Raw genomic sequence first — 13,690 nt, 5'->3', positions numbered from 1 at the left:
CGTTGGCTCAAGTCGCCGAGGTCTGGGCCCTGGCTTCTCACCCCACAGCCCCCGCTGAAGGCCACACACACGTGGATACGGGAGAAAGCGCCAGTTCTGCACCTCGGGGCCACCTGCAGAGGTCTGTGTGCACCCCACCCCCGGGGCCTGCACAATGCCTGTGGGTGTGAGCGCCCCTCCCCGGGCAACAGAGCCCACGTTTCCACCTGAGGTTTGGGGCTCCGCCTTCTTCTCTGGGCAGCAGGGGCTGAAGGAGAGTTACTGACCTCAGAATTCTGGGGGCTCCTGCCAGCTAGGCGCCAACCAGCACTTGGAAGGGGGCTCCTCGCCCACGACCACCTCCCACCTGTGCGTCAGGCCGGGGAGCCCCGCGGTCCCAGAGACGCACTGGGGGTGCCGCGGTTGGGTGAGTCACCGCTGCCAGCCACGCCCTGGCCTCAGGGTGCTGGAAACACCCCTGGAAGGTGCACGGCAGCCACAAGGACGGGCACGCAGGCGGAGACACGCCCCGGCGGGAGAATCTTGGTGACCGAGGCGCAGATGTCAGCCTGAATGCAAGCGGGTGAAGGCTTTGTGACGCTGGGGCCCTGGGGAAGGCGGGGCCGGCCTGTCCTCCCCCTCAATGACACCGGAGGGCACTCTGGGCTGAGGAACAGGACCCTCAGCTCTGGACACTGGTGGGCGGATGCCCAAGCCCTCCCCTCTCCCCTCTCCGTGGCACAGGTCCACCCCTGGGGGTCTCAGCATCCGGGTGGTCCACAAGGGCCTTCGTCTTCAACTCGGCTTTGGTGACAAGGTGATTCACGTATGAATATAGAGACGTCTGCAGACTCATGAGGCTCTCATTTTACGAGGTGTCACATGTTTATTGCTGTTCACAGATGGGGTCAAACACCGCGCTCGTGCTCCTGGGCGCTGGGGCCCGGCTCTGCAGTGAGTGGTCACACCATTGAGGACAGCTCTTCCTTGTCGCTGGGGACACCGCTAATGCAGCCCTGCAACACGGCAGAGTGGCCGGGTCAACCTCTTACCCGCTCGGCCGGCTCAGCTCTCCCGTGCTGGACACACAACTTTACAACCACGGGGAGGGGGACCAACTTTAGGGCTGAGTTTCACACTTCCTCTCATCACCTCACGGTAGGGAAGCTGCTCAGTTCACACACACACACACACACACACACACACACACACACTCAGCGTCTCAGATTCGCTTTCTCTGTCACACACCCAATTGCAATTCCTCAACCCTGAGCTGGGCCTGCAAGGAAGGAAACAGGGCCCGGGCTCCCCCTGCAAGCACCGGGTGGCGCAGAGCGGCCCCTCCCGCACCAGGACACCACAGCTGCAGGTGTCCCTGCCCGGCAACCTGCTCGCCTCGGCTCAGGCCTGCGTGTGGAGCGTGTGCAGACACGACTTCCCGCGCATGGACAGACCGACCGTGCTAACGCACGCCTGGCCCCCGTTCTCCAAGGAAATGTGGTCATGGTGGACGTGCCCGACAGACCTTTCCCACCCAAGGCGTGTTTTTTACGCTGAACAAAGATGGACTCGAATGTTAGTGGACGAGCTCTGAACGAGGCCGAGAACGGACAGGGCACCAAGCAGGATAAGCCGCTAGTCCAAGGAGAACTGCACTAGGAGGAAACATTTCTAGATACGGCCCGCGAAGTGTCTCCGAACCACTCCTCCAGGTTCTCTGTGAAAGCAGGCTAGCGAGGGAGCGGCTGTGAAGTCAGAACGGGAAGGGAGTAGTCTACATGGCATATACCGTTTCCCGACTGTTCTCCACGACGCTGATTTCGGAGCACGCTTAAGGGCTTTGTCACTGAGAGAGGGATCTGCTTCGGAGGCAGGTAAGCCCTTTTCCTTTTTGGATCAGAACAGTCTTCGTACCAACAGCAAACGACCTTGTGAGGGTTTTTGAGCCCCCGTGGGGCTCAAAGAGCACCACATTGCCAGAGCACTTAAATTATGTTTCTTTGCTTTTAACACGTCACGTTTTTTAAGAAGCCAAAATAACAACATGCTTTTTGCTCTTACCCCTCTTCTGAGGAGTCTATAGAAGAAGCCTCTCTTTGCTTTGGGAACTGGGTGGCACAGTGTCTCTTGTAGATGTAGTGCCACACATTCTCCAGTGTCACTTTCGTTGATGTCCTTGAAACAACCCGATTCGATCATCTGCATCCACAGAGAAGCGGGGGACACCGTGAGGTCAGTCGGCCACTTCCCCCCCGCCCCGGCAACCGTGCCCAGCACTCCGGGACCACCCCCATTCCCGTCCTCTTTCCTGCTTGCTGACTCCTTCTCGGGGTCCCTGCCCCGGCCTCCTCCTCCTCTCCCTGAGCGCACCCCCAGAGCAGGCCAGTACCGTGGGCACCAGGCACCGGCCAGGCCCGCTTTCGAAATGAGACCCATCGTGGACAACTATCCCCTTCCTGTGCGTAATGTTACCTCCAAGCACACGCGCACGCGCGCGCGCACACACACACACACACACGTTTCCTCCTGACATCGGACCCCGTGGAAACCCGCAGTACCTCGTTCTGCCAGGGGATGGAGACAGAGCCTGTGGCAAATTGGCTGTAGAAAGTATCGTCCGTGGTGTCCAGGTAGACTCCCCTCACCGTGGAGAACTGGTCCATATCCACGACATCCTTACAATACACTGCCTTCGGCTGTGCAAAGAACAAAAAGGCGTTGGCCTCTGAGATGACTGGAATCAATCTTAGTTTCCTTAATTACTAAGAACACGACGCATATGAAATGGACCCATTCACACCGTATCTGAAGCCTTTCCCTTCTCCAGGGAAGTCTCCTCAGTCGCAGGCCCTGCGGATGCCCTCTGGCCCACAAACCTCCTGAGGCCCCTGCCCTCCTCTTTTCTGCAGTGAAAGGTGGGTTACAGGCAGAGGCAGGGATGAGGAAGGGCAGGGCGGAGTCCCACCTGTGCCTCCAACCCTCGGCCTCCTTCGCGTGAAGCGCCCTCTGCAAAGTCTCAGTGGAAAACAGCAGGTCCCGCCTCCCCACCTGCTGTCAGAGGTCATCTAGTGGTCGGGAGCCGACCCCTCCTCTGGGACAGGAGACCAGGCCGGCTGCCCTGAGGATCAAGCAAGCAGGGCGGGGCCAAGCCTGGGCCGCCTCCTCCGTGCAGCCGCCTGTGCTTCTGGAAATAAGGCGTCGGCAGCTACAGACCAAACCGTGATAGTGCAAGAGGCACTGGCAGTTCTGAGAAATGTCCTGCCCACGTGCCGGAACCTGCACAGAGAAGTGACATTCCATAGGTTGCTGATCAGCACACGTCAGAGCAGTGCTATCCGTTCAGTCCCCACACGCGGGGGAAGGGAGCAAATGGTGGCCACACTCAGGAGGCAGTCCACGGGAGGCCGAAGGCCCAGAGCCCCATCCTGCCCGCCCCCCCCCCCCCATAGACAAAACTGCCTACCCCGCTGCCACCTGACTCTCCTGTCAAGTGGCCCCTCAGGGGACCTCCAGGGCTGCCAGTGTGGAGCCAGGAACTGGGAGACGCATACAGGGCAAGTGCTTCCCAGACTAAAGAGGCAGGTGTGCCAGCGCTGACACAAGAAAGGGGACGCCGGAACATGCAAGGCCTTGCCGGGCCCGCCGAGGAGGCCGTGGGGTGGTGCTGAGGTTCTGCGTGGGGCAGGGCCAGGCTCAGCTGCCACGAAGGCCCGTGAGGGCCCGTGAGGACAGTGTGGTGCGTGGCGGGGGCTGGGGAAGGGGGTCCAGGGTGGGGCACCCCGGGCACAGCCGGGCTGCACCAGGTGACTCTGTATCCGCTGGAACAAAAATCACTGGGTCACGTGACCCCCTGCTCCTCTCTAGACAACATACTTACATCAGGACAGAAAGGGGGATCCAACATATTTGCTTCCAGCTTCTTGAAGTTAATGTCCTTGAACACGGGGTGTCCCTTCACTTCCGCTGCTCCACCGCTGAAGCCCAGCCGTTGTCTGGGATTCTTGGTGAGTAACTGTGCCAGAGGCAGAAGCAAAGTCAAGTTAAGCTCCTGGGACGCGAGAGAACTCAGAAAATCTCCGCAATAAGAACCAGGGAATTAGGCGTAGCAAAGAGCACCTCCATCCAAAGTTACACAAATTTCAAAGTTTCAACCAAACCTCGTTAATTCAGATTTCTCTACTTTAGAATGCATGGTGCTTCAAAAAAAAGTGGAAGCTAATAAAATAACCCTTGAGCCACCAGCAAATAAAGGGTGGGCTAAGTAAACCTTTGAGGAAGAATTTTAGCCATGGAAAAATTAAGGGGCTTTTTTAAAGGAAAAGAAACTGTCAAGAACGTCCAATATGCCATTTTAATACTATGTTATGTTTATAACCAGAAAGATCTTTATTCATTAACTAGATCACTGAGGAATTCAGATGAGGCAGAATTTTGGCAAACCTAGTTCTGGAAATTGTATGTTCTTAAAGTGATCAGGCAGCACCTCTTCCTAACGTGTTCCTTACTCACACACTCATCACCGTCACCAATTCAAAGAGGTTCATCCACGGTTACTATCAGTCAGTAAGGCTGGGGGTGCTCAAAGCAACATGGGAGGCCAGGGCCTCTAAAGCACAGCGGAGCAGGCCTGGGGAGCCCCTGAGCTTGTACCTAAGGTTTTATCGGAGCACAGCCGGGCCGTTACCTGAGCTGGGCCCAGGGCCGCTTCTGCACTGGAGCGGTGAAGGACCAGCTGTGAGAGGGACCTGTGAGGCCCAGGCACCTTTACTCTCTGGCCCCTCACAAGAAAGTTTGCTGGGGCGCCTGGGGGGCTCAGTCGGTTGAGCGTCCGACTTCAGCTCAGGTCACGATCTCACGGTGCGTGTGTTCGAGCCCCACGTCAGGCTCTGTGCTGACAGCTCGGAGCCTAGAGCCTGCTTGGGATTCTGTGTCTCCCTCTCTCTCTGCCCCTCCCCTGCTCACAGTCTGTCTGTCTGTCTCTTTCTCAAAAGTAAATAAACATTTACAAAAACAAAAACAAAAACAAAAAACAGGAAAGTTTGCTGACCTTGGCCTCGCCTCGCAGCCAGCACCCACTTTTCTGAACAGAAATCAACTCCCAGTGCGACGCACGCCTACCTCGTTCACCTCCGCAGACCCACGGCCCTCATGTGCACTGTGCCCTCCGTCTAGAAGAGTCGTGGCCTGGCTCTCTCAGGCTCCAGCTTCCCACCTCAGACCTCCCTCGGCATACCTGTCACGACTGCTGTGACGACATCACCTGGGGAGCTGCTTGGAACAAAGCCTCCAGGGCCGGGGGGGGGGGGGGACTCCCGCTCACTGCTGTGGCCCCAGCACCCAGCCGGGGCGACAGCTGAGTAAGATTCACTCAGTGCAGCTACCCCTCGCACACTTCGTTAATTAGGAACAGATCTGGAAACTAACTGTGGGGCCAGATACAATCCCCACATCTCAGGGCTCCGTGACTCCATCATCCAGCCCGTTGCCAACACACACCCATCCAGTGGCCTTGGACTTGTGGTCAGAGAGCTCGCTTGGGATCAAGTCTGCCCGCCGCCGTTGACGATGGGACATCACGAAAATCAAACGCTTAACTTTTCAACTGTGAGGCTAAGAAAATGCCCCAGAAATCCACCATGAGATTAGATGAGACAATCTGTCAAAGAGTTTTGAAAACTACAGAAAGGTGCCCACGCGTCAGGCGCCACTCTGACCTCCTGCTTGGGTCACCGTAAACACCGTAAACTTCCCTGCCTTCTGCTCTGTCGAGCACAAGTGCAACACCCTGACCTCACACCAAGTCCGGGTCATGCGCTCGGCACAGCTGCAGAGTGCTGGGGGCAGGCAGAGAGGGCGAGGGGCCCCGCAGAAGCCTGCAGCACCACCCCCCGCCCCGGCAAGTCCCTGTCCCCTCAGGTGCCGTCCCCCTCGACTGCCCCTTGCCTCCCAAGACGCCCCCTCCTCTGGTCCTCGCTTGCTGGCACTGAACCCCCTCTCCAGGAAGCAGCCGCTGCCGATCTGTGTTGCCAGGCCCGGCACACGCACAGCTGCACCGCCTCCCGGCCGGCCTGTGGAGGAGAGGTCGTCACCACCCACAGCTTAGAGGCGAGAAACCGGAGGCGCCGGCAGGGAAACCCGGCACGGGGAGCGGAGATGTGGCCCCTGGCACCAGCTCCAAGCCAGAGCTGCCAGCCCCAACAGGGGCACTCACGCGGGCACCGCCTCGCTCCCTAGCAGAGAACAGCACTTCTCCAGCCTGAAAAGCCCTGAGTCCTGGTTTCTTCCTTGTTGATGGCACCCGTCAAATCCTGCTTTTCCACTACAGTTCTTTTTCACGTTAGGTCTACGCGTGCATTCCTTAGGGGGCAGGCTCTTCCAACTCCATATTTTTACACTCCCACCGCCCTTATCGGTGCCTGGCAGATCACAAGCACTCGGTCAAATAGCAGCTTGGCCAGAGAGCTGTTAAACGTGGAGGCGCTGACTCAACACTGCCAGCTCCCAGCAGAATGAGCTGGCGGGAAGAAAGGCCAGCCTGCTTCCGCTGTCCGGTGACAGGCCACAAACACTGGTCACATCATATATGGAAACAACAAGGGAGGGAAAACGAAACAGCTGCTCTCCAGCCACCGACAACTCAGCGAAGTTACTGATCTACTCAGTATAGCGGCTGTTGGTCCCACACCCACTTGGGGACCCACGCCCGGCCTCTCTGTGGCCTCCTCACCAACGACCTGGTCCTCCGCCCCCCATTCCTGCCACTCTCTCTCCCTAGACTCTTCGTGACCAGCCAGACCTCCTGTCCTCTCCACACGCTCCCCCGGACTTTCTGACTTTGGCAAGGAGGGACCAGACTCCAACGAGCTGGGCCCCCACCTTGCCTACAGCCCGCCAACTCTGCCCCTTCCCTTGAGCCCCTCTTCCTCACCCTCCTACAACCCACTTCGATTCCACTGTCCATCATTCAGCCACCCCTCGGCCTCCACCCAACCCCACAGCCTCGTAGGGCCCTTCACACATCAAGGAAGGTGGCAGGCACGTGGCAGGCCATCAGGTCAAGGTGTCTGCTGTGACCATGATTCCCGGCAGTAGTTAAAGAGGAAAGAAACATGAAAAGACAGAAAAACCTCACTGTTTCTAAGATACTGAAGATGCTGCTTTATCTTTAGTTTTGCAGGAAATGATGACCTTGGCCCCACCTTCCCTGTCAGGTGCGTCTTTGGAGAAAGCAAACAATGACTGCTCTGCTTTGCTGCCGTTGGCTGAAGCCCAGTCGCGTCGTTTCCTGGGCAAGGGCAGGACGTGTGGCGCCAGCCTGGCGCAGAGACTGCTGGGTGTCCCCAGCGCTGGTGGCAACAACTACAATGAGGCAGAGGTGTCTCCCAGCCCGGCCCCCCCGGAGCCCGACCCACCATCCTGCAGACGGACTTGGCGTCCTCGGAAAACTTCCTGGAGTACTCCTCTGTGTCCTTCTTCACTCTGCGCTCGACTTCCTGTCGCTTGACCTTCTCTTTGAACTTTTTGAATGGAGAATGTCCCTGAATCATCTCATATATCAGGCAGCCAAGTCCCCACCAATCAGGACTAAACGTATAGTTTTCATTATTGATAACTTCAGGAGCTACACAACAAATACAGGAAATGTAAATTAAGTTTTGGTTTTAAATTTTCTTGCAATTACTTACAAATAAAACACTATAAATTTAACATTTACTACAACATGAACCTCGGAAATGTGTTAAGGGAAAGAAGCCGGACGCACATGGCCCAAGAGAGTGTGATTCCACGCACATGAAGCAGGCGGAACAGACCAGTCTGCAGGGGCTGGGGCGGGAGGGGGTGCTGATGGGCGCGGGGTCTCTTTCTGGAGGTGAGGGCAACACCCTGTGGTTGCACATCTCCGTGAGCATGCTGAAACCCGCTTCAGAGTGGTGGACTCGACGGTGTGGGACTCATGTTTCAACAAAGCGGTTACTGGACACGGTCTGTACGATCCCGGAGCGTGGAACGAACAGCCACAGAATAAGGGCCACGGGGAAAGCGGTGCTCCGGGTGAGACCCCGCTCCTGAGGAGCGCGCCCCCTCAGACACCCAGAAGCATGCCCATGGGCACCCCACGGGCATCGGCCGCCTATTCCCAACACGGGAAGACCCCGCGGCAGGCGGTCGCACAGTGGGGGCGTGGGGCTCTCGGGGTCCCTCCTGCTGGAGGCCACTCCTGGGTCAGGCTGGCACTGCTGGGCTGGGAGCTGACCCCAGGCCAGGGCCTCCCGCTCACAGAGGCTTTGCAAAAACCAGGGAACGGTGGTTTCACGAGGGGCCTGAGAGGCCAGAGGGCACAGCGTGGGGACTGCGGCAGTGAGGGGGCCCTGTCCTGTCCCGATTCTGCCCTCCCTCATCTGTGTGACCCTGCAGGCCTCACACCCCACCTCTGTGAGACAGGAGGGCAGACGGAGGGCTCCCTCCGCAGTCCCGGCCCTGGCGCCCGTGCCCCTCCAGGCGGCCTGGACCTGGTCTCGGGTGTGTTCTGGGCATGCAGCGAGGCCCTCCAAGCGGCCCCTCACATACCCATGTAGCCGACGGTCCCCACTCTTCCTCGGACGGTCCGGCCCTCCGGGACCTCCACGGCTAAACCCAGGTCTGAGATCCGGATGTGCCCTGTGTGTTCAAGCACATCACACAAACCACACGGGGTGTGCCGACACATTAATGGCAAAAACCCATGGGGGAAAACCTAAAATTACGTGTACCTTCTCCGCATTCCGTAAGACGCTATGCGGTTCCACTAACACAACAGGAAACCAGATTTACAGCTGCCTACTGACCAGGAAGCCCTTTAACCACAACCACTTGATAAGACAGAAGCATTGCATTTATTATTTTATATCCTATAAATAAAACTGTAATGCATAGTACATGAACTACACAGTCAAAAATAAACACTTTTGATCAGAACACCAGTAAGCTTATACGCAGGGACACCAACAGATGAATAAGGAGTTTTTCTCTGAAGAACAAATCGTAATAGCAAAATAATAAATAAAAATCAAGGAAATTCATTTAAAAGACTGTTATGGGGGCGCCTGGGTGGCTCAGTCGGTTAAGCGCCCGACTTCAGCTCAGGACATGATCTCACAGGTCTGTGGGTTCAAGCCCCATGTCGGGCTCTGTGCCGACGGCTCGGAGCCTGGAGCCTGTTTCGGATTCTGTGTCTCCCTCTCTCTCTGCCCCTCCCCCACTCATGCTCTGTCTCTCTCTCTGTCTCAGAAATAAATAAACATTAAAAAAATTTTTTTTAATTTTTTTAAAGATTATGTTATGTGTTAATGCCTGTATGTAGAAAGATTTAAGTAGTTAGAAAGATTAAGTAGTAGTTATTAAGTAGCTTTCTTTTCAGAGTCTAGAAAGATAAACCAGCCCTGGAGGCAGACACCCTGGTCACCATGTTCACCAGGTGTCCCCAGCTTCTGACACAGCATCTGCATATAGTAGGTGGTCAATAAATATTTATTGAGGAAGTGAGTGAATCAACCAATAAATGTGTGCTGAGCATTAAAAATACACAACATACTGCTCAAGGCCCTGGGGTCGTTTTACAACAGTCCACATTGTGCTCTAGATGGAAAGATGACTCTCCCTTAGCGTACCTGCCACCAGGAGTCACATCATTCCCTGCCCACCATGGGGGAGGCCGGAGGCTGGTGGGCACAGATTCTGGAGCCACACGGCCCAGACTTGAGTCCCAGCTCTGCCACTTATTAGCATGTCTCAGTTTCCTGCTTTCATACTGAAAGATTTCCTCAACAAGGCAGCTTTTATGTATTTTGTGTTTAAGTACAATACTGGCATGTCATGAAATTTTAAGTAACCTTTCTTATTTTTCTTTTAAAAAGTGATTTTTTTAAACTGGGACATGAAAAGCAAAACTGCTGACAAACTGTGTTTGAGAACACGGCCTGTTGTGCAGACCGCGGGGAAGCCGGTGCACACACACCTTCCTAACGGGCACACAGACCAGCATAGACGGACAGCCCCCTCACGAAGAATTTGGCAATGTCTGTACAACTGCACGTGAATCCATCCTTCAGCCTCACATCCCCCAGGAGTCTATCCCAAGGACACACTAGATAAGGCAGGAAATGGCATGTGGACAAATTTATGCAGTAGAAATAGCAGAAGACGGGGAACAGCCTGCTGTCCGCCAGTGTGCACCGGGCAGATCGTGCTGGTCCCTCCACAGGCAGGCGGACAAGGGAGTAAGCAAGGTCTCTATTTGGTGTTGTAGAGTGGTCCATGTTACGTATTAAAGAAGCAAAGTGGGGGCGCCTGGGGGGCTCAGTTGGCTGAGCATCCGACTTTTGTTCAGGTCATTATTTTGCGGGTTCGTGAGTTCAAGGCCTGCACCAGGCTCACTGCTGTCAGCCTGTCAGGGAAAAGCCCACTTTGGATCCTCTGTCCCCCTCTCTCTGCCCCTCCCCCGCTACCACTTTCCCAAAAATAAATATTTTTTAAAAGGAAAGAAAGAAAGAAAGAAAGAAAGAAAGAAAGAAAGAAGAGGGAAATACTCTAATCATATTAATGTCATTAGGAACTAATATTTTCAGCATTAGGATTAAAAAACCCAAATGTGAAACAAAGAAGTTAAATGAGAATTGGAAATATCAACACGAATTCATGATGAATATTTTCTTTTAAAACAACGTTTTAAAAAAGTTTTTTTAATGTTTATTTTATTTCTGAGGGAGAGAGAGACACACACACACACACAGAATCAGAAGCAGGATCCAGGCTCTGAGCTGTCGGCACACAGCCCGATGCGGGGCTCAAACTCAGGATCCGTGAGATCATGACCTGAGCCGAAGTCGGACGCTTAACCGACTGAGCCACCGAGGCGCCTCTAAAACAATGTTTTCAAGAACAATGTTTTCTAGGAAGAATGACCATCATGGCATCAAAGAACATCTTAGCACCCACACTGTGCTCTCACAGAGCTGCTTTCCACACAGAGGACCAGGGCCCTTCAGAGAAACAGTTGATTCCAGGCCTTGGTCAGCACACGTGCAAGGGAATCCTGGAACATGTTTAATAAGAAACAATAACAGAAAACAAGGAAGTTATTAAAGGCTACTGGGCATCCACTGGCTGAAGATGGGACAAAAAACATCAAAAACATCAAAAAGAATGATTACTCGAATGGATGAAACCATATCAACATGTTAAAATCTATACGTTCATAATGATACCAAAACAGAACAAAAATCTCATGAGCATCTTGGAGAATGATAGAGAACTAACACAATACTCTGAAAAGTGGAAGTAAAAGAAATGTTCAAGTATTTCACCCGCTTTTCCTGAACAAACAGGTAAGCGACGTTCCTTTTTACAGATGAATCTCAACAGATAAGTGCCAAAGGAGTGAGGGAATTAGAATAGCACCATTGTACAATCCTGGAGAAATGATGGGTCTTGATGTTGACCATTAAGCCGTTAAGTGAAACGCTGGTGGGGAACGAATAATGGACGGATCAGGCTGACAAAGCATCTGAGAGCACTCATCAATCTGAACACCATAAAAAGAGAGACACTCCGGCATCGTATGCCTCCTGATGTAGTACAACAGGAGTTACACACACAGTGTGCTCACCAAAAATCAAATCTGGACCTATTCCAGCCTCCAGATCTAACTACTGGCTTCCAGGGAAAGTAGGGCAGTAGGAAACATGTTAAATCCAGCCAAGTCCAGAACACAGGAAATTCTACGGGACAAATGTCTGTGTACTTGTGTGGCAGGGCGGCCATAACCCGAGTGCCACAGGCTGGGGGCCTTCAGCAAGATAGTTACTTCCCCACAGCCCTGGAGCCTGGAGTCCCAGACCAAGAGCCCGAGGGCGGGCGGCCTCTGCGCTCGGGGTGTAGAGGACCGCTCTTGCTCTGTGTCTTGACAGCGTCCCCCACCCCGTGCATGCGTGTCTTAACCCCTCCTCTTGTAGGAACACTAGTCAGATTCAATCGGGACTTTCCCCAGCGGCTTCCGGCAACTCTAATCCCATCTTTAAAGACCTTAACTCCATTGAGCTGCGAACAACACGACCTTGAACTACACGGGCGCACTCATGCGTGCGGTTTGCTAAATATAGGACAGGGCTATAAATGTATTTTCTCTTCCTTAGAATTTTCTTAACATTTTTTCTCTGGCTTACCTCATTGTAAGAATACAGTATATAATATTATGACATATAAAATATGTGTTAATTGACTACTCATGTTATGAGTAAGGCTTCTGGCCAACAGTAGGCTATTAGTAGTTAACTGTTATTGTTTTTGTTGTTGTTTTTAAGTAGGCTCCACGCAACATGGGGCTCGAACTCACGACCCTGAGATCAAGACCTGAGCTGAAATCAAGAGTTGGTCACTCGACCAACTGAGCCACCCAGGTGCCCCAGTAGTTAAGTTTTGAGGGAGGTGAAAAATGATCTGCGGATTTTTGACTGCGTGGGAGTTGGTGCCCCTAATCCCCATGTTGTTCAAAGGTCCACTACATAGCCACGCTCTGAGATACTGTGGGTTAGGGCTTCACAACATGAACTTTAGAGGGACACAATTTGGTCCATAACACCTGGTTTCCCAAACAAATAAATGACAGAAAGAAGCAGGGAGAAGAAACCTATGAAGTTAAAAAAAAAAAAAAAAGACTCAACCAGATATCAACGAAATGTAATGTGAACTTCATGCTATATTCAACACACAACTATAAAAACATTTATGAAATAATGAAGGAAGATTTAAAACTGATGGTATATTAGGTGATGTTAAGGAATTGCTAAATACTTTTGGATGTAATAATAGCACTGGGTTTATGTTTTAAAAAATAGCATTCTTACCTTTGATATATATTTTAGAGATAGAAGAATATGATGTTTAGGACTTTCTTTAAAATCACTGTCAATGATAAAATGCTACCGGTTTTTACAAAAATTCGCTACTTATCTTGCTATTTAGGAATATGCCTATTTCATAAAACCGAGGTCTCTGCTATAGAAAACATAGGAATGACACGGTTTTCTTTTTTATGTCAACTACCAGCTACATTTCACAAACCAAGTCCCTCTTAATTTATAAGTTTTCAAAAAAGAGTGTTGACATATTTAGGATGGACAAATGGTAAATATACCCTACAACCTGGAACAGATGATAGTTAGCACTTTTTAAATTTAAATTTTATTGTAATTCCAGCACAGGTAACATAGGGTTATATTCGTGTCAGGTGTACAACATACTGATTCAACAATTGTATATATTACTCGGTGCTCGTCAAGATAAGTGCACTCCTTAATTCTCATCACCCATTTCAACCATCCCCACCCCCGTCTCCCTTCTGGTAACCATCAGTTTGTTTTCTGTAGTTAAGAGCCTGTCTTTTGGTTTCTGTCTTTATTTTGCCTTTATTCATTGCTTTTGTTTCTTAAATTCCACATATGAATGAAATCATATTGTATTTGTCTTTCTCTGACTGACTTATTTTGCTTAGCATAATACTCTCGAGATCCATCCGTGTTGTTGCAAATGGCAAGATTTCATTCTTTTTTATGGATGAATAGTATTCCATTGTATGTATATACCACATTTCCTTTATCCATTCATCAGTCAGTGGACATGGGCTGCTTTAATAATTTGGCTATTGTAAATAATGTTGCAATCAACACAGGGGTTT

At 52.2% G+C, this 13,690-nt stretch overlaps 1 protein-coding gene across 1 annotated transcript in view; it reads right to left on the bottom strand.

Annotated features, from left to right (window-relative positions):
• Positions 1-840: 840 nt before the first annotated feature.
• Positions 841-13,690, bottom strand: part of GRK4 (G protein-coupled receptor kinase 4) — a 95,782-nt gene continuing 82,932 nt past the window's right edge. The window contains exons 11-16 of the mRNA XM_060655528.3: positions 8,548-8,637; positions 7,392-7,600; positions 3,857-3,991; positions 2,538-2,675; positions 2,041-2,178; positions 841-995 (exon numbers count right to left, since the gene is read on the bottom strand). Of these exons, the coding sequence (XP_060511511.2) occupies positions 942-995; positions 2,041-2,178; positions 2,538-2,675; positions 3,857-3,991; positions 7,392-7,600; positions 8,548-8,637 (764 nt within the window). The 3' untranslated portion in view covers positions 841-941. The remainder of the gene's footprint in view (positions 996-2,040; positions 2,179-2,537; positions 2,676-3,856; positions 3,992-7,391; positions 7,601-8,547; positions 8,638-13,690) is intronic.

This window comes from Panthera onca, chromosome B1 (assembly GCF_046562875.1).
Source record: "Panthera onca isolate mPanOnc1 chromosome B1, mPanOnc1 haplotype 2, whole genome shotgun sequence".
Classification (NCBI taxonomy): Eukaryota; Metazoa; Chordata; class Mammalia; order Carnivora; family Felidae; genus Panthera; species Panthera onca.
This window is presented reverse-complemented; position numbering and strand designations above follow the sequence as displayed.